The sequence below is a fragment of the Takifugu flavidus genome, chromosome 3, assembly GCF_003711565.1.
Source record: "Takifugu flavidus isolate HTHZ2018 chromosome 3, ASM371156v2, whole genome shotgun sequence".
Taxonomy (NCBI): domain Eukaryota; kingdom Metazoa; phylum Chordata; class Actinopteri; order Tetraodontiformes; family Tetraodontidae; genus Takifugu; species Takifugu flavidus.
In genome coordinates, this window is record NC_079522.1 from 7925586 (window position 1) to 7947522 (window position 21937).

General features: G+C 39.8%; 1 protein-coding gene across 8 annotated transcripts in view; it reads left to right on the forward strand.

The window, feature by feature from the left end:
* nrxn2b (neurexin 2b) overlaps positions 1–21937 on the forward strand; it is a 460093-nt gene that overhangs the window by 187330 nt on the left and 250826 nt on the right. For 7 of the 8 annotated variants that reach the window (XM_057026456.1, XM_057026464.1, XM_057026463.1 and 4 more), the window contains 4 exons: positions 5638–5661; positions 10786–10947; positions 19401–19839; positions 20653–21036. In XM_057026456.1, coding sequence (XP_056882436.1) covers positions 5638–5661; positions 10786–10947; positions 19401–19839; positions 20653–21036 — 1009 coding nt within the window. The remainder of the gene's footprint in view (positions 1–5637; positions 5662–10785; positions 10948–19400; positions 19840–20652; positions 21037–21937) is intronic. The other variant, XM_057026459.1, reaches the window with a different exon arrangement.

Consider the following 21937-nt stretch of genomic DNA (forward strand, 5'->3'; position numbering starts at 1 on the left):
AGCAGGTAAAAGTAATAAATTCACAAGTACATCATAAAGAAATACACATAATGAGCACTTTAGCGTGCATGTCACACCATGCCTGCACTCAACGCAAACTGCAATAGGGTTCTTCTATAGAAGGAGTGGGCTGAGTCAAAGAATAGCAAACCTTTAAAGGACGACTTCACTCCTTAAAATAGCACGATTATAAAATTAAATGCAGCCAAGGCTCAGTTGTTATGATTGAAAAATTCATCAGAGGAAATCATTGTCATTTATTAGCACCGTAGAAGCCTCTCCGAGGACATGTGAGCTTCCAAACCATTAGGTCTTTGAAAAGGAGATGTTGCTATATTTACTCTCGAAATGTAAACCCGTCATTCAGCAGCCTGTTACTGATGTGCTGTAATCCGTGTTCATAATCACCAAATCTGATGCCAGAAATAACACATCATACCGGGAAACAACAGGGAAGACAACAGAAGGAGATGCTAAACCCTACATCTTCAATTAATGGAGGAATGCCACATTAAAAACAGGCAGCATTTGACTGAAATTGAAATTGTTTCTGCAAAAAATAATAAATTAAAAAGCCCATTTCCCCTGCATTGCCATCTTCGCTCACTTATGAGCCTCATTTTCCACTACCTGCGCCACCACATGCATGTTTATTCATTGCACATCTATAATTACACAACAAACGCAACATTTGCTCAGCCACACAGGTGCTATAGCTAATAATGGGTAAACTACAATCAGAGGAAGAGATCGCATATCACTACGCAAAAGCAGAAGGTAAACAACCAAGAGAAAGTTCACAATAACTGTAGGTGTCCTGAGGTGCAAACTGCAGCTAAATCAACTCCAGAGAGAGTAGAAATGGTACTTTTTGTTTCGTTGTTGTGCAGCCATCAGTCAGTTTTTCCGATTCTGTTGTAATTGTTTGTCTCAGTTCCTAGGTGAAGGTAAATAAATGTGTTTTTTGATTCAGTACCAACAAACCCCAGAGCTGTTGTTTGTTGCCTTTCCTTTTTCTCGCTTCGGTTGTCAGCCAAACGCTGCCCCTGTAATCTGCAGAGGTACTGTTGGAAACAAATGAGTTTCCAGTCATTATTTTTATATTTTGTCTTACACAAAATAAACCAAAATTGCATTTGTTAGACTAAAACCGGTCTTTAAAAGTGCATGTTACCACGCACTGGAATGGGATGCGGTCTTGTGCACGAGACATCTGTGCCAAATCCTTTGTACAGATGAAGTCGGCTGAACACGACGAAGGCTTCTCAGAAACAGAGACAAAGTTCTCCATTGTTGTGCCTCTTTAACTCCAGGTCTCTAACTTTCTAGCTCACTACACTGTGACTTGTTCAGTAGGTAAACTGATTTCTCAAAAAACAAAAAAAATCAAATCTCTCCAATCTTAGCTTCAGTTTATGTTTATCATTGCATGCTGTGTTGTGTAATCAAGTATATATATATATATATAGTATATATATATATATATATATATATATATATAGTATATATATATATATACACTCACCGTGTATATATATATATATATATACACAGTATATGTGTGTGTGTGTGTGTGTGTGTGTATGTTTTTAATGGGATGGATGCATCGCAAAGTTGTTTGTCAAGGCCTGTGGTTGTTTACCTGACTTGGATCAGCAAACATTTCAGACAGCATTTACCCCTCATGGGTCAATTACAGAGAGGGCATTACAGCTTTTACAGCAGGGGCTCAGGGCGCGTTGAGCTTGAGGCAAAGTTAAGGCAAGTGCATGAGAGGGATTTCCTCAAGGCAATCAAGTCTGTGGTGTGGAACCAAATGAGCTGCTCTACTTTGCAGGCTTTCCAGATACTAGACATATTTATCTCCCTAATCCCAAATTATGGTTTTGCTTATATCAGTTGTTTGCCTTTACACCTCCCGATGCCTTGTAATCCTTTTTGAAATTCTCTATTTATCCGATCATTCTGGCAACTGATTGATAACAAAAGTAGAACAAAAGTTTAATTTTCTGCATGGTTGGGTCCAACAATGGGCCGCCAGTTCAGTAATACTTACAGTTCCTAGGATTGTGTTAAAAAAAAAGAAAGAAAAGAACAGCCTCTAGATCTTCCACACATCTGCTTTGCTCACATCACTTGGCTCACTGGCTCAACTTATTACTTTTATTTCATTTTCTCCATTTAACCCATCCTACATATTGTGCCATATGCAAATACGTGGAGAGCAGGCAGCAGCGGATTACAGCTCAATATAAAAAATATTGGCAACTACTTTGATATTAATCCTCATTTATTAGAAGCTATAAACATCAGTACAAGTCAAATGCAATTCATTTGGAGAGGCCTATTCTGCCGCCTTGTTTGCCGAAGGAGCTAACGTTAATTCTGGCAAATGCTATCCAAATCCTGGAGGAATCGCAAGGACGGATTTGCAAAGCCTCTTGGGTAATTACATTACGGATAAAGGAGTCTTGCATCTTCCTCATTTGAATTTAAAATTACGACGGAAGTACATTTTTTTAGTATGGTTTCTCTGTAGAGTCCCATGGACGTCCTCGAGTCGGTGAACTCCTCTGACAGCATGAGTGACACATTGAGAAGGATGATGTGTTCATGGTCCTATTATTCTCTCAAAATACTCATATTAGGTTGCAAATATGAACTAAGCTGCATATTTTTCACTACCTATCGGAATTTCCGCTCTAACCATCATGTGGCTCTTGATAGGGTTGGCGACAATAAAATGTCTTTTTCATTTCTTTATTTATTAGTGTACATTCCTTTAATGTAATCTTCAAAGACTAACTCAAGAGCAACACTATTTCTTTTCTTGTATCAGTAGGGTTATTTTACAGACCCTTTGAGAAACACACGTTGAGTTAATTAAAGGATATTACCTAGCGATCATCAACGTATACAAGGATATCATTTCCCCCTCCCTGTTTTTCCCTTTTACCGTCACCACCCTGTCAAGAATGATCAGTATCGTGTGTGTGTATATATATAAGATAAGATAAGATAAGATAAGATAAACTTTATTGATCCTACATCGGGGAAATTCACATGTTACATAGTAGCCAGTGGTATACAACATGTGTGTGTATGTATGTATGTATGTATGGACAGACAGACAGACAGACAGACAGACAGACAGACAGACAGACATATTTGTTGTTTGTTTGTTTTTTTCTCATTCATTCCGAATCTCTCAGCTCAACATCAAATGCCTGTGAGAGAACTTTAGAAATTAAAAAATAATCCCATGTTTATTATCATTGGCAGTGATTGTTTTCTGCCTTTCCAATGGTGTATTAATCCCAACACTTACCTTCGCCATAGCTTTCTATCAAAGCTCGTTAATCAGCTCTTGTTTTGCTACAGAGACGCTCTTTGGTTTCCATATTCAAATGTTCACCCACACTTGAATCTTACTCACCACGTTAATGGATTAAAGGTAGTCATTACACTAATAAGGTGACTGGCGTCAACACTTTACCTTGACACGGAGAGCAGGAGTGGACGTGTGTAATGTTTTAAATTAGCCCGTTAGCCCCTTTGGGAGGACTTTGTTTACTGATGCTAACTCCCACACAGATGACACGGTAGGCTAACCAGTACCACAAATCCACACCCACGATGCACTTTTCAGTTTCAGAGATCCATTTGAGTGTCATTTCGATCAACTGTGTACCACTCAATTGTTTTAATTGTTTTAGCTTCTGGATTTTGGAAACATGCTGTTTCCAGCAACTTATTTTGATTTACCCACTATTTTCCCTTGGATTTTACATCAGATTAGAATTAAATTTGAATCTAGATATAGCTACATTTTGACTTTCACTCAAGGAAGTTTTAAGAAAACCCTAAATCCTTTCTTATCTTGGGCATAAAGTCTTGCTCCGTGCCAAGGCCTGTAGCCTTTATCTCTCACAACTGGTACAAAAATCCTATTTCCCAGATGAGATTCCAGAAATACTGTATTTGTTTAGTCAATGTGCCCATGGGGCACATAAGGTAAATGTTGAAAAGCAGTAGAGTAGAGACCCAGTCCTGTCTTGTACCTGGCACGATGAGACTCAAACAGTTTGACAGTGTTGGTGGCAATGGTTTTAGTCAATTTTTCAGAAGTAAACCTACCGAAGGCCCAGCATCGCATAGGGGGTGGTTTCCTGAGAAACCAGGGGCGACTGGGGCAAAAAACACATTATTATGACTGAATCAAGAACTAATTTTTGAATGCTATGTCAAAAAATGACAAGAAGGCTGTTTTTTTCAGAATCGAACATTTTTAAAGTTGTTGACATGAAGAAACAATGGAGTTTAAGAAGATTCTGACTCCCAATGCTGGCTCTTGGGTGCAAGGCACTGCCAGGATCAGGCGAATGGTCTGCTGGATCTGTCCCAGGATGCTGCTTCTGGACCAAATAACTCAGTTTGGAGTCCTTTGCTTCCACTGCATCTTGATTTTCCATGATGTAGTCAGCCTCCTCATCTAATCTCACTAACCTGCCATGACTCTTTTAGCTTCGCCCATCCAGCAACTGGGTGATTGCCGGGCCTTCACTGCATTAACCAATGGGATGTGTTGATGGGCTGTGCCCAATAACCAGCCAACCTAAACAGGCACCGGCCCACCTGGACAGACCACCCTCAGTTCCAAAATCCCTCAATTATTCAATATCAAGCATATGATTTGATGACTTCTTAATGGTCTCTGATTTTTTTCTCTTTTCTTGCAGGTCCTCAGGGTTTCTTTTGCTTTTGTGTTCAGATGAATTCAATGACTACATGAACCTTTCTGTCTCTTTCAGGAAGCTATGGAAATCTTTTTGTCATTTTTCTCTCCTTTCCACAGCACAAACTTGAGTTTTATTTTCTGAAATGCCCCCATGATGATTCTATCATTACCTTTATAATGTGACAAGCACCATCGTTTGATCAATAATTTACCAATCCTACCCTAAAAAATAAGTTGTAGTGCAATGATTTAATTCTGCTTGATGGAAATAGTCCCAATAATAACTGATGATGCCTCCACCCATTTTGCTTGGACCTTACTTTCAGCCAAGGCCATTGACTAGATCAGATTTTTTCAGCCAAACCTGAACTTAGAACACACCAGCCCAATCAAAACCATTCAAATTTCCTCTGTGGAAATTGATTTGCTAATTCTTGTACCCTTTACTAACAGCTTCTGTAATCTTCCAAAATAATTCTTTCCCATCGTTGAACTTTATTTTTCTTTGCCTTTTTTTTTTTACTCCTTTCTACAACTAACACTGTGTCACTCACGGAATGTAAACCATCTGTTGTTTTCTCTACTTAACTTACAACTTACATACTAACCAATGTACTGTTATCCTTGAAATTCCTTTTCGCTTTTTACACCCTTTTCAACCAAATTTGTGACACCGTTGCTTTCTTTATTTCTTTATTTGGACGTTTTTATCTAGATAAACAGGAAAGTAAGCTGCTTTCTTTCATATTTTACTATTATACAGTATATATTTTTTATGTTAAAAGACTTGCAGCTTTTTTCTTTCTTTCCCACTTTTGGGGGTTTAGGTGTGTTTCCTTGAGTTTAAGATTGGTCATTATTATTTTTTTCTTTCTCCTTCCCCCTGTTTTCTCCTGAAGCACGCAGGCATTGGACACGCTATGGTAAACAAACTGCATTATATGGTAGATATCATTCTAATTGTCTTATACTTTGGTTTGCCCTGGGTTTTCCGTTACCTTTCTATTCTGTTTGCTTTACTGAGTACAAACCACCATCAGTTCCAAGGTAGCTGGAAAAACTCCACCACTCTGTTTTTTTGTTCTTTTACCCTCTATCCCTTTTATATGTTACCGCTTTTCTTTCTTCGACTGCCATCTGGTTCTCCCCTTCCTGTAAAGAAATTACATGTTCATTCAAAGAGGTCTGCCAAAATGTTAAAATAAGTTTAGAGCTCTTATTTCTTTTTGTTTCAATGTTTTTGTATCTAAACTATTTTATTTAAATTCTATCCGTATGAAGAAATAAAGAATCATAATGCAATATTTTTTTTTATTATTTTTTAATTCTTTATTTTCCTCCCTGGCTCCTTCTGCTTAATTTTTGTAGAAGAACTCTATTAAATGATCACACACAGCAGATTTCTCAGACAGTTAAATTTAAAAGTACAGTTTAAAAATGGAAAAAAGCATGGTATCTTTAGTCATTTCTGTATTATGTGAAAAACACGTGTAGGAGACTGTTACCTCTGGCGGACCTTTGGAGGCTGTAATGGAGTGATCTGCTATCAACAATTGCCATCCTGAGGTTTATGGACTCATGAAGAGTATTTACAGCTCCTGATTTAGCAGCCAGGCCTTCACTGTAAAATGGGCCTCAAATGAGGGCTTGATCCCATTATCGGCCGCTGGTTGATTTATGAGCGTAGACGGCGTGAGATCTAGAACTGTGCCATAACACACACTCCATAACACAGAGACGAACTTAATAAGTGCTTTAATATGGCAGCGGGTGCCTAAACTGGTGCCGTAAACAAAATTAATTAATTATAGAAGCTCATTAAGGAAAATAAAACACATTTGTCTTTTTTATAAAGCTTTAAATGAAAGAAGGATTAGGGAACCATATGTACAGTTAGCTTGTTAGTTATCCAATTTAACTAAAATTAAGAAAAATTTTCTGAGAAATCCTGATCTGTGCGTGATCAACCAGTCATTAACACTAACACTAACTTATATTCTTATCGTCTTTGCATGAAAATACTTAAACCTGTACCCCACTTTTTGTATTATTTTCAGTCTTATATAGCATTCAGAATATATGTATATGTATATATCTTGGCTAAAATATATACATACATATATCAGCTGTCCCAAGAGTACCAATACTTCCATAAAAAAGCTTAGCCATGCCCTCTTCTTATTTTTGATTTTTTTTGTTTCTTTTATATATCAGTTTAACCTAATATCAATGTACTTAAATGAAAAATGACCTCACACCATATGTAAAAAGGGAAAAATGAAAAGAGGGAATGTCAGTGTCTTGGTGAAAATATCTATTTATCTGTCTAGGGGGAAAGATCAACATTTTCCTAAAATTCCTCCAATTTTGTCAAGTTTAAGGGTCATGTCCTGCAACTTTCTATTCACCAAGAACAGGATGTCTTTCCCTCTTTCTCCTCACTTTTCCTATCCCTTAACCCATCACCCCTTTGAATTAATTTCTGATCCCTACATTGCCCACCGACACGCAGTGGCGCTCCTTTGTTGGCATGTTGGCGACGCTTCCCCATTAGCACGTGTTGGCCTTTGGTACATGTGGGGGTCCTTCCATCAAATCCCTGTCATCCTTTTCTCCTTCATCTGGTGTTGTGATGTGTATTTACTTACCTCTTCACTTTCCTGCATCTTGCCTCTCCTGTTTGTGGCGTGATTGCGTTGTGTTCCACCTGCCCCTTCCATCTACATTTTGACATGTATTCCGCCTAACTGCATGGCTCGTTTGTCTCCCTGTTGTCCTGAATGGATTGATTTTGTTTCCTCCAAACCAATAGCAAACCTGTGTCATTCAAAAACACTGGTTCGAACCCAGTCCTGGTTTGAGCAATCAAATTGCAGAGGACTTTTCCGAATCCTCGTTATCATAAAATTTACTAAAACGATGTTACTAATCTACCGTTTGAATCCAACCTTTGTGTAACTGTACTAACAACCATTTTTGTGTCTGACTTCCCCTTACTTACAAAAGTACTAACCGATTTTTTTCACCTCCTTCCCTCAACCCTCTTTGGCGCCCCATAGAAAACAAACGTTCCTGTTCTTGTCTCACCTTGAAGGCTGTTAGAAAAACAGCACACACCCTCCCTCAGGTCTCACTCTTTACCACTTATAGAGGAATAGTGTAGTTCAGTTGCCCAGAGGATCTTTTTTCTCTGCTCCCTTCCCGATGGCAAGCTGCCAGAAATCTATCAAAGTCGACCACTGAATTGTTTCTTGCTTTCACTTTTCCCTTGGCCTTGACTGAATGGGGTAACATCTTATAGAAGATGAGACTGAAATATTCACAGTCGAACAGGCTGTTTCTTCATTTGAGACATGTGAGGTTGTCTTAGAAGCAATGGTAAGTGAAACAGGTTCAAGGTAAGCTCGTCTCTGCTCGAATCACAGGGATGAAAATAGTACGTACAAGTGCCAATTGGTGGAAAACTGTTCCGTATATCTCAGGATTGCTGACAAAAGACTCAGACAACCTCTCAAAATTCAAGGCAGAACTTGTCTTATATTTTAAAAAGAAGACTGGGAAACACAATTTAGGGATCGCTATCCAGCTAGGTCCATTTACGCCTACCCTGTTTGGTCGGGGGCCCAGGGACATGCTGATGTAGCCACTGTGAATCAAAGAGTATAGGTTTTTTTGATTTGGTTGCAAGACAAACTGGTTGCAGACCTCCAGTCTCAAGGTTTAAACACCTTCAGATCCATGGACACTGCATCAATTTCCATTCCAGAAGAATAAAAAGCAAAAATCTGAAGCTTGAGATTTTCACATCACTGGTGAAAAAATGAAGAGAATTCATTAGAACCGTAAAAGGAAAATATGCCACTAGATAATCAGTTAATGTATAGAATTGTTCTTCTCCATTTAATGGCTCCAAATAGTCTTTTTTGCCTTAATTGTATTAGGTCATCCTCGACAATAAAAAGGCGGTTCAGTTCTGTTTGCAGCGCCACGGCTGGAAACAGCTTGATCCTTGTTTATTCTCCAAGAGGGAGATCGGCTTCACAGCACACTCATTCGCCGTCAGCCTGCAGTCAGGAAGTCAGATTTGGTCAATGAGCCGGTGACACGCTCAACTGAGCATGCATTCAGCCGAGGTTCGATAAAAGCTACAGGTAAAATGGCGCCAGGAGGGGACACAGCTCTTCTGGAGCTGTTAGGTAGTTTAAAATTAGACGGCAACAATTCCTTTGCGAGGGGATCCCATGAGTAGATATGGATTTGCTGAAATCAGCTCCTCGGTAGAATTTCTTTGACATGACTCGGCACATGACTTGAAATCTGAGGTTTTGTGGAAGAAATATTGCAATGACATCTCGGTTTAAAAAAAAAGAAGAAAAGGATTCCCAGGTAGCATTGCTTAGTTTTGTGAGTATAAGAAAATTGAACAGATGTGTTATATATAACTGCAGCGTTCCTCATTGTGGTTGGAGCAGAGATGACCTCACATGTGAATAAGTCAGCGCTCAAGTAACTCATTTGGCATTTTTAATTGCCATCATGCACGTACCTTTATATTTATGTACACATTCGGCACCAATCACGGTTTTAGATACCAGTCAGAGTCCCCCCCTCTGACTGCATGGATTGATAGATGTCTGGCAGCTTCTCTTTCTAGTCCTCAATGACTACAAAAATAATTTCCCCATAAAATAAACATCATTTCTTTTAGAGCTAAGGCTCCAGACTTCTATGTATCCTTATTCTGAGTAGAGATCACACAGTAGATGGCTTTGGTGAAAGTGAGTTTAAAAAAAAGTCCCCTTGTTTGTTAAAAAGCTTCCTGGAAGGTCTCTTTTATCATTGCAAGATAAACAAAGTTGCCCTTCTGATTGCCCCACCACATCCCCAGTGTTAGCTTATGATTCTCCACGCCTGACCTGTATGGTTGCTCCTTCTCGACACCATAGCAATGCAGCAGACATAAAAATGGGTTGCCCTTTTTACATGGGAAGTACGACATAAAAAAAGTGCAAAAGCGAAAGAAAAAATAAACATCAAATCAAGAAAATGCAAAGATGTTCACTCAGATGGGTGTCTGACCTGTTGATTGCAGTTGCTAAGCCATAACATAGTGAAGCTATAGACGTGTATTTGATTTACTTTGTTTGCATTTGCCCCCTTTTCCAGACATTTCCAACATCTTTTACTACCTGAATTGAAATGTTTGGTTAAAAGAAGTCATGCTATCCTGTGTAGTTTGCATTTCCACTGCACCCTAAAGTTCCATAAATGTCGTGGTGGCCCTTTAGATCCTGTTTATGCTAAGTTTTCAGGATTTTTTTGTCATGTGTCCTACATTTGGCTCAATCAGCTAGTCACATATGCTCTCAAAGCCCCCAGTCATTTTAAGTCCCTTATTTCTTCCACAGTAAATGCACTCAAAAGAGCCAGAATCTTGTCCTCCTTACACTTTTTGTGCCTTCCCTTGTTTGAGTGAAGCTTATAGACATAAATTCAGCAAGTTTGCGGTCCTACCTCCTTACAATATACTTATATTTTCAAGAGAAAAGTTATGGTTGCGGGAAGTTATTTTTGGGAGTAATTTTGGTGGAAACGCACAGAGGCTTATCAAAATCCCAGGTAAATAACTTCCCATGAAGGGAAAGGGGCTACTGGGGGCTAAAAGCTTGTGCAGAACTAGACCTCTGCCTAGCAGTATATATCCAAATCAAACTTATAATTATTTTAGAATTAAAAACTCAATATGTAAGTGAGTAGCCTATGACGTTTTGAACCAATAGTTACTATAGGGTTGAGAAAGCATTATTGTATTGTTAGTTTTCGATTAGCAACTGCACACAACAGTGAAAGCGTTGAGTCTGAGTGGCATCATAACTCACATGCGAGATGACACAGCATCACTTCTTGCTGCCGTTTAAACAATTATCTTCCTTGTTTCTCCTCCTCATTTTTCAAATTCTCCCTACTCTTCTTATCTTCTGCATCTGTCATCGCTCTCTGCGTCTCCATCTTCTTCATCTGTCTGCGATGGGCCACGCCCACGCCAGGTGACCATTTCAGTGGATGGTATATTGACCACCACTGGCTACACCCAGGAGGATTACACCATGCTGGGCTCGGACGACTTCTTCTACATCGGAGGGAGCCCCAACACGGCCGACCTACCCGGATCGCCTGTCAGCAACAACTTTATGGGATGCCTAAAAGATGTAAGTCTGCGCTATGTTATGCAATCACGTATATTATTCTTTTAGCTGATTGTTCCTTGCAATAGTAACTGCTTCTATGGAACATTAGCATTTTAGCATTACCTGTACCGCCGGTTATAGATTTTCTGTCTTTTAAAGAACAATTCCATGGAAATTGACCGGGGACTAAACTTTCCCAATATTTGAGGTCTGAAAGAATGAATCCACAAATATATTTTTAATTGCTGCTGTTATGCAGTAGTTCTGTTTGTTCCTGTATTGTCAATGCAAAGTATATTGGGAGTAGATACTAAATCTTAGTTTGCTCAGGCTGTCTATATCTTACAAAACATCTATTTTTTTCAATTCGAGAAAGTGGGCATTTATATAAAAGCAGTTTTAATACAAAGTCTTGTGCTCAGTTGGATAGTTTGGAAAGGAACAAAAAGAACTTGACTTTATGCCTGTATTCTAAACATTAGTCAACATTACTCATACTAGTATGAAAGCACATTCCAAAGTGCCTCAAACAACCTCTAATCATACTCAGTGCATGATTCTGATTCTCCTGACAGATTTTGTGAGTTATAATATGCTATTGTACTATATGTGGCAATAAAAAATATATTTACTAAAATATTATGAAATTACAGCCCTAGGTCGAATTTAGGTTAAATTTTCCTGTTGGAGTATGCTACGGAGTCAGAGAATTAGTGTGGATGGGTCCAGTTATCTTGTCCACCAAAATATTTTTTTTTCTAAATCTATCACCTTTAAGCACCAAAAAAAAAGCTTTAAAACATCACGCCCGGCTAAAATTAGACTCCTCACAGACATGCAACAGTGGCAACAAAAAAACTCTAACAGGAAGAAACCTTGACCAGGACCAGCCTCATTGGGTAGGTTGGTGGATGGATGGATGGATGGATGGATGGATGGATGGATGGATGGATGGATGGATGGATGGATGGACGGGCGGACGGAAGGACAGATGGACGGATGGGTGAATGGGTGGATAGATGGATAAGAAAACCACAAACCTACAGAAAAAAAGTTGTTAACGACATCCAAAAAAGTTCCTATAAAAACATTCCCTTTTCCTAAAATTTTGTACACAAAAACATCATCAACCAATCTTCAAATTGTAGCAACAAGCTACAAGCTGTCAGGAACAGCAATCACATCTTGAAAGTAATGCACCCTTGTAAATGTAATGACTTGTATGGCAGCGAAGCAACGTGGTGCCATCACATTGCCTCATAAAATGACCCTGATTGAATAAGTAATTACTTTTACCATCACGTTTAATGGATCTCACAGTAATCGCCCTATCTCTAAGTTAATTAAGTCTGCAGAATTACATTTTCATTATTTGGGTTGCTATCAGGGGGGATCCCTAGCGGGTCTTAAAATTCTCAAGGCGTTTAACTACCCTCTCTCTCATCGAGGCAAGGCTGGATTTATCATCAACATACAGAATTTGTGTGTGTGTGTGTAAGACTCTCATAAATGTAAGGGCTAATCGTATCAAATAGAGGAGAAAATGAGAGAAATGTGAGAAAGATGCTAAAGATGTGATGCTGAAAGAACTAAAGAGGGAAAAAAAATCTAACATACAGTTTTCAAAGGCACAGTATGAAACTTCCTGGGATGTGCACAGGGAATAAACAAAAACATGATAGTTGTGGGGTATAGTTACTTTAGAAAGTAGTCAATAACATTACAACAATATTATCAATTAAAAGTAATCTGTTTACTGCCTTACCTAAAACAACATGCATAAGAGTGCTCATCGGTTACCAAGAATTAAAAAACTGGAACATGCTGCAACTACAAGGTTTTGTCATTGACTGAGGAAAAACACAACATTCTCAAAATGAAACAGAGCCGTCTGGCCCCGCCCTCTCACAATTTTATATCATATCTGCTGCTTTTCCACTTTTTCAGGCAGTGGGGGACTTACAGGGACTAGAGTTGGGGATATGTCCTCTAATGAGACAAGCTTCTAACAGTTTGTGAGGAAAGATGCTCTGTAAGTGAGCAATTGTTTTTGCAAAGAAATCTCAGATACAACCTTGAAGTGAACACGAGCAAAATTGAATGTCATCTCTTATTGGACCAAATTGTGACTCTGCAGGCTAATGACAAGTACGAAAAAGAATGCATAGCAATATTTAACATAGCAGAAATTTATTCCAGATTTTAGGTTTGATTACAAAGCATTATGTGGGTATACATGAGTGCCAAACAAACAATAATGTAAGTTAAAAAAAATAATCAATGATTTTTGACATTTCGTCTTGTCACCGTCACTCGATAACAGAAGTGATATCAATGTTGATTATCAATGTTGTTTCTCTTCTCCCACTACTGATGGGAAAATGTGGTGGAAAACATAATTGGAAAGGCCAGAAAGTTACATCCAATACATTGGAGACATACATCATCCATGCATAGATTAGTCACTAAAGGAAACTTTCAACATTCAAATAAAAAAAAATGTCTGGTGTCCTGTAGAAAATGTGGAAGGGAAAGAATAATGGTTAAACTAATCTTAATGTGAGAGCACACCAGTCATTGACAGAACTGCTAGAAATGCATCTGATATGCAGCATAAGTGGTATGTTGCTAACAACAACAAAAACATGTTTGGAACAAACTAAAATCTAAAGACAAGAGCAGACCTCAGCCTAATTTGAGCCTTCATTTTTGACTGGAAGGAAAAGACTTTCTGGCAGGCAGTCTCAGTGGGATTTCTGTCACAAGTCAGATGTGGACAGTTCCTTTTAGCGAGTAACAATCTTGAAGTCAGTAGCGAGGGCTGAGAAGACCATCAGGAATGGGTAAAGACAGATCTGAAGGGGCAGAGGGACATTCACACATGCTTAAACCACAGGCCTTTATAATTTAACAGTCTTTTCAAAAGTACCTCTTCTGCTCGTTCTTTTATCACTGGTTGCTGTAGTCATATAAAAGTCATTGGATTGATTCTAGACCTCTGCATACTACATAATACTGGGTGTCCTTGAATGAGACACCAAATCAGAAAACAGCTTTCGCAGCTCCGTCTTTTTGTGTAAAAAAGTGAATGAGGGATTTTGTTCCTAAATCCTGACTCATCTGTGTGTGTGTGTGTGTGTGTGTGTGTGTGTGTGTGTGTTCTCAGATATCTCTATTATCCCCTAGGCGGCATTTTGATTTACAGCCAATGGGAAAAACAATAACCTACAAACCAGACAAACGGAGATGTACAACACAAAATAAGACAAATATATAAAACAATATCTTACGTCAGGGTGCCCACACTTTTTCAGCAGGTGAGCTACTACTAGCTAATGACCAAGTCCCATTATATTTATTTAGAAAACTATTGGCGATCGACTGGTAGGTCGCAATCGACGTATTGAGCACCCCTGTCTTACGTCATAATATTTAACAGGCTAGTAGTGGCAGGGATGGATTAATTTTAATCTTACTCAAAATATCTGCAGCTGAAGGGGAGCAATAGGAAGTCTTTAAAAACCAGCTATCCTGCCTCAGATCTTTAAGGGTTTCCTCAAGGTGCTGGCATTCTGCAAGTTATGCTGACTAATGAAGGTCACGCCTGAGGCCTAACCCAGATTTTGACAAGGCCTTGTGGGTGATTTTTATACACAACTTCCCCCATTAAAACGAGAAGGCGTACTTGAAATGGGATAGAAAAATTACCTCAAATGTATATAAATACAGTCCATTCATCCATATATTTATCGTCTGTGTGGACTTACTTTATGAATCATATTCAGTAAGTAATTGGCTTGAAGAAGTTCCGTTCATATGAGCACAACTAGCATTTTCTCGTTGAAGCGACCTGAAGCTTCACTGGCAAACCATGCCTAAACCAGGATTAGCTGCATGCTGTCTGTGTTAAAAATGCTCAGGTGGTGAGATATGGTCTTCCAAAAATTGGAAATGTTGTTTAAATTACCTTGCCCATCATTACCGTGGGCACAACTCTATGGTGTAGGGTAATCATCTGTAGCATTGAAAAAAGGAACACTGACCGAAGGTTGAATGTGAGCATCCTCGAACAAAAAACCCTACCAAACAATCTCTCGTGCATAAAGAATTTCTTTGCAATTTCCAGCACACGCAGCTGTGGCTGGTGCGGGAGAGGAGCTCAATTTAGGGAATCCAGCAGAGAAAATGAGGATAGCGGTATTGGTAGCTGGAAATGAAAAAAGGAAAGTATGAGGACAGTGGCACATTTTCATCCTGTGCTGGTTCAGTGTCAGAACACAGATTATCAGTTATTGTATGTTCTGGGAAATGGCTTTCATGCCGCCAACATGGCCAAATGCCTTTGATTCATGGGCCAGTACTCTCCAGGCTGCACAAAATCCAAAGGAAGAGGCCAGCAAAAGAAACATTAAAAGGCACCCAAGCCCTCTGAAGTTATTAGTGCGTGTTTGGTTCCTAGCTTGTGTGTGTGTGCTCAAAGTCACCCAGACGCTTCAGTCATATAGTGTGTGTGTGAGATGCATGTGTATTCCGGCACTTCCAGTCAGAGTGGTGAGGTGTGAAATCGACTGTCTGTGCTCCCCTGCCCCTTTCCAGTATTGTTGCCGTGGATTCCTCACACCATCTGTCTCCCCTCCACAACCTGGATTTCTCCTCCCAAACGTTGACCTTGTTGTCACCCATTTCACACTCCTCTCTCCATATCAGCCATCCCTTGCTCATTCTCCCCACCCCTCCCGTCACTTCCTCTCTGTTCGTCATCTCCGTGCTCTCGGGGGCAGTTTTGTGTAATTAAGTCCATGCTAGTGCTGTGGGCATGCCAGCTTTGCCATCCTGACGGCCAAATTAAAAATTGATTTCTTCGACTGCTTCCATGCGCTGGATGAATACCCTCAACCTGCTGCCCCTTCCCTTCATCTTTACTCTTTCACTCACTCCCTCCCAACCTTGCATGGACACCCTATCTATTCATCTGTAGCCTTCTCTCAGGATCATCTCTGTTTGATAAAATCTCCTCACCTTCGCAGCCGACTCTCATCCTCCACCAACCCAAAGTCGACGTTCATTTCTAACTTCTGTTGTGGTACGAAACACAGCTGCATCCAAGCCTGACCTTTATATTTCTAGTCAAGGTATGCTGCCCCTCAAATGGTACGGTAAAAGTCTGTAAATATATTAGATCGCTTCATATTAACAGTTAAAGGGTAATATTTGAAACACATCGTGTCACTTTGGCAAAAACTGGCCTGTGTTGTATTTTATATGGCCCCGATGGGCATGAAATCTTTCAAATACCTCAAGATAATAGGATTATTTCCGAACCCCTGACTCGCTGTGTTTTGTATTTAAAGAATTTCCAGTGACAAATTCACTCAAGGGAAAGTCATTGCAGGGGCTCTGCAGCAACTTTTGGGGCCCAATCACCTTTAAGCCTAGAGTGAGATGCCATGCATACCACCACACTATACCTCCAATATGACAGAAATGTTTTGCTAAAGAAAGAGTGTGGACATATTCTTGGACATATGGTTAAAGTACCGTAAATTCCGCACTAGAAGCTGCGACTTTTTTCAAACGCTTTGACCCCTGCATCTTATAAAGCAATGTGGTCTATTTATGGGTTTTTACGATTACCTCAATTGCACCAGTATAAAGTTTTCTGAATTTGAATGGATATTTACGGCCACCAGAGGGTGCTCGATCAATGCAAGACAAAGAGGTTGAAGGGAAACAGTAAATCGCCGAGGAAGACACTAGTTTAATTGTGTTTTGAACAGTCTTTTTGTGCTTCATGTACAGACCCTCATCATGGATAAGACACAAAGAAATGCTTAAGATGCAGCTGTAAAGTTAAAGGCTAATGATCAGCAGCTGATAGCCTCGTTATTTTTTTAACAGGCGAGTTACTCTGTCATTTTACAGCTGTGTTTCTGCTGTGTTTTGTAATCAAACATTTAAAATAATCTATCTGTGTACCATAAAGATATCATGTTTCAAAGTGGCCACCTGAGATTATAGTCAGATGTGGCTTATATGTTTATTTTTTCTTAAATTTTATGAAATTTAGGTGGTGCAGCTTATAGTCAGGCGTGCTCTATTGTGTGGAATTTATGGTAGGCATCCGGCAAAACAAACAATATTGATATTTGTCCTTCAGAAACCACAAACTTTTAAAATTATTTTTTATAAGTAGTATCTACTGCCTGATAACTTTTTTTTAAATCTCAGGACAACAAAGTCTGTTTTCTTTTGATAACACATTCATTTATTCAGTCTTTAGATGTCACCGGGTTTGTTCCATCTTTTGAAATGACAGATCAGAATCGAGTCCTACGCAAACGTTTAGTGCATTGACTAGCTATGAGATTTAAGTGTCACTTCCTGGTAGCTAAAGCAAGAGTGGCCTCTGTTCAAGGCTGAAATCAGGATCGCCTGGGTCATCATGCAATCATCAGAAATGATTAACTATCCCTCAGAAACAAACTTGTTATGTCCATATATATAAATGTACAAAGAAATTAAATCAAGGAAAAATATATCTTGTTATCCTGAGACAGCAAAACAATAGGCCATTATAGTGAGAAAACAGACTTTATTATCCTGAAATAGCGTTATAATAAGTAATTATTATGCGGGAGCAGATTTTCTTGTCCTGATATAATGAAATAATAAGTGGTTAACATGAGAGTATGGACTTTGTTTTGCCAAGATAATTAAATCAATTAATGCATTATAGAAAACTTGAGAAAATAATTATGAGAAAATGTGGGTCAATTAAAATCAAGTGCCCGGGTTCTCTTGGATTCCATATTGCTCACTGATTAAAATAGCCAAATTTGTCTACTTGATCATTTGGTTCATTAGACTGTTAAAACTAGCTCTTCTCTTGGTAAACCAGAAAGACAAATGTCTTTGAAGATATTAGAAGTAGACATGCAAGAAACTGTTCTTTACACTGTATGTTATTAGACCTTATCTGCAATTGTTTTTCTTCTAAGGCCTTTAACAGGAACCTGAGTGCAGGTTCAATTCTATGTATATATGTGACCTTGTGTCTTATAGAAGGAAACTCTACTGATCCAACTAAATTGGAATTGTTAAATATCACAAATTGAAAGTTATGTGGCTGTTATTCTCAAGAAACTGCAAAGAAATGTTTGTTCTTTGCATCTGTTTGTTAATGGTGCATTCATGGTCCAGCATGAACCACATAATAAGCTCTGGATCAGTCACATACTGTTTCCAGTGACAACAGATTTAAATGAGCTTCTTTCCCCTTTAATCATCTACTAAACCCAATTTTGTGTCAGCCAACATTAGCAGCACTCCCAAATTATACATTTAGAGAATAAACTAATGTGAAGAGCAGAGTTATGTTCAAATGAAATATTAATAAACATAGTCCCTATCACATCTTTTTTCTCCTTGTCTTTTTCTGTAACCATTTACCCGGTTAGCCAATATTTAATAATAACCATTTCCAGCATTATTATTGCTAATTACTGCCGCTATTCTCTGCTAAAGATGACATGGTAGATGTGCATTTTCTGTAGCAGCGTGACCAATAAAGGGGATGAAGTCTTGGGTTCGGGAAAATTATAGAATATGTGTTTTTTTGTGACTCATTGTTTGGCCGTGCGTAGGTGTGGTGCTTGACAGCCACAGCAGGGGAGAGTGGGCAATTGTGATTTTTTTTTTTTTTTTAAAAGCTAATTGGAAAGCTTTTTAGACAGGTAGTGTGATAAAAACAGCGACAGCAGCAGTCATGTGAAATTAGATACAGCAAACAGCAACACTACAGATTATCCTGTTAGCACGGCCAATGTGAAAAAGGGATGAAAAACGTGTCATTGCTCTCCAATCAAATATCAGTATTTCTTATTACAGGCTAATTCCCTCAACTTTCCAACTAAAGCAACATCGAATAAAGAAACACATACAGGAGTAGAGAAGTGCTGTTTTTTATTCTCAGCGTTCTCTCTGAGCATCACAAACACAATCAGAGAAAAAAGCCTCATTGGCCACTTTAAACTATTACCTTGAGGGCAGCCTCCTAAATCAAGCTGTGCCTGGTTTCAAAAAAGAGGAAAAACAGACCTCCAAAAAGCGATCTATCCATTATGAGTTCACATAATAAGGCCCAGATGCAAATGCCAAGCTGTATCGTTGAATCTCTATTCTGTCAAAGGACGTCAGAGACATTTGTATTGAAGCTGGAGGCGATATTAACTTCTGTCTGGTCCTGCGTGCCCCCTGGAGCATTTTCAACCTGTCAGACGTGCACATGTTCCAATGTTTCGGAGTGTTTCACCCACACAAGTGCAACGGGAGCAAAGAACGCGGGTAAAATGGAAACATCTCTGAAATGGAGTTTGTTGTCTGGAAGCCTTTCATGGAGGCCTTGGTCAAATTTTTCTGTCTCTTTTAGGTTTTGAGTCACTTAGACATTAACGCTAGTTCTTACCGTCCTCCAGGTCGTGTACAAGAACAATGATTTTAAGTTGGAGCTGTCTCGACTGGCCATCGAGCACGACCCCAAAATAACCCTCCATGGCGACCTGGTGTTCCGCTGCGAGGACGTCGCTGCCCTGGATCCGGTCACCTTCGACACGCCAGAGTCCTACATTTCGCTGCCTAAGTGGAACACCAAGAAAACCGGCTCCATCTCCTTTGACTTCCGCACGACCGAGCCCAGCGGACTCCTGCTGTTCAGCCACGGACGCCCCCAGGGCCCAAAGGAGCAGAAGCCCGGGAGGGAGCTGAAGACCGATTACTTTGCCATGGAGCTCCTGGACGGGTATTTGTACCTGCTGATTGATATGGGCTCTGGGAAAACGAAGCTGAAGGCCAACAACAAAAAGGTCAATGACGGGGACTGGTGCCATGTGGATTTCCAGAGGGAGGGCAGAAAAGGTGAGACTTTCTCTTCTTCTCAGTCAGAAATGACATGTAATAAATTTGCATTTCGAAATAACTGCGCTCGTGGCTTTGTTTTGCTCCAAAAACACAATCCGAAAATTTGACAAAACGAACACATTTGTCTTTTTTTTTTAAATTTCCATTGTGTTCCAAACCTCCTTTGACAGGATTAGAGGGATTCAGACGCGCTCACCAATTTGTCCACCACAGAAAAGTTTTGTTGTTATAAACCCTTTTTTGTCTGTAATCACCCTGGTGAAGGAATGGCGTTGCGTTATTCTTTTAACAATGCAACTCGTGGCATTTCGTTTTGTTTATCCTCAAAGAAGGAAGGAGATATGCACGCTGGAGTGGGCGCATAATGAATGATCCGTAGGAGGATCGGCACCTAGGACATTATATCTCCTTTCTAATGGCGTCTTATAATAAGGACGTGCGCGCGCCATTACATGCGCGCGTGTGATCTAGCCGTCGCTCTGATCCGTAATTGGCTTTTAATAGAAAATTAAGACAGACTCGTTAATCACAGGCAGAGCGGGAGCCTTTTGTCTCACTCCCTGCTGCATTATGGTTCCCTTCGCCTCCATTTAGCCTATTAAAGGCGGATTACACACAACCACACACTTCAGTCATCCATCCTACCTGTCTCCTGTACATCTGTCCATTTTCTATGTCCCTAAAATATCTGTTCTGGGCTCCTAGCAGCCAAATGTTTTATCATATGTGATTTTGAAAATCCTTTCAACTCAGATTTGACTTTATGGTTTTAGTTTCTGGTTGATTTAGGGCCTTTTATGTGGGTTTCAGGCTCCATCTCAGTCAACAGTCGTAGCATACCCTTCAATTCCCCCGAAGGCAGCGAGATCCTGGACCTCGACAGCGACATGTACCTGGGTGGCCTGCCGGAGCTGAAGTCCGACCTCATCCTGCCACCAGAGGTCTGGACGGCACTGCTCAACTACGGCTACGTGGGCTGCGTGCGCGACCTCTTCATTGACGGCAAGAGCCGAGATGTCCGGCGCCTGGCCGAGATCCAGAGTGCCATCGGTGTGAGTAGCTTCTGCACCCGGGAGCTGCAGAAGCGCTGCAGCAGCACCCCCTGTGCCAATGGGGGGTTGTGCAAAGAGGGCTGGAACCGCTACATTTGCGACTGCACTGGCACAGGATACCTGGGCTCCAACTGTGAGATAGGTAAGTTAATTCCTTTAAATATTAATCACAGAAAACATATGATATATGCATCCAAGGATGCTCCCACAACAAATTAACTGGCCTACATGCGGCATCACTGGGCAGCATAAAATTCATGCTATATAACTATGAAATTCCAGTCAATAAAAACCTAAAATTGTCTTGAAATTGAATTGTTTTATTTAACTAACATCATATTATCAAACAATATTTTTTATAGTATGTAGAATGTGCAACTCTTGAAGGCATGCACAGAAGATAGGCTAAATTGCTAACACTGTACATCTTATTTAACAAAGTTGAGCAGGAGAACAAGTGTCCTTCCACCAAGCAGCTATAGCCCAGTACGACCTCGATTCCAGTATATTAGACCTAACATCCACCTCACATCTGCCGCATGCATCAGATTTATTCAGATTAGCTGCATGCGCCTCGCTTCATGGTGTGTGTTTGCATGCCTGTGGGGGGTTAGTGAGCCGTGATGGTACCGGATTTTGTGAGGCAAGAAAGGTAATGAGGGATGCAGGGAAGCTTAAATCAAGGCGGAGATAGAAATGTCTCTGGTTTAAAGGGTGATGTTTCAACTGTTTGTCTTTTGGACAGCCATTGATGCCTGTTTGGGTGGTGTTCTGCTGCCATCTAGCGGAACTTTCTGGGAATCAGGCTGCTCCCTCTCTCCTAATAAAATTGTGGAATATCTTTATGAGCTCGAACATATATTATTCATTTACACAAGAGGCACTTCTTTTTTTAAGTGTTATTCAAAAGGTTATGTATTTATTTTATTTGAGTTTTGCCATCTCGTTGTGTTTATTTGTAATTATGCAACTGTACATTCATCTGCTGAAAACCTAGGTTGTCGTATAAAAAACATCTTTACTGTTATACATCTCATGCTCCC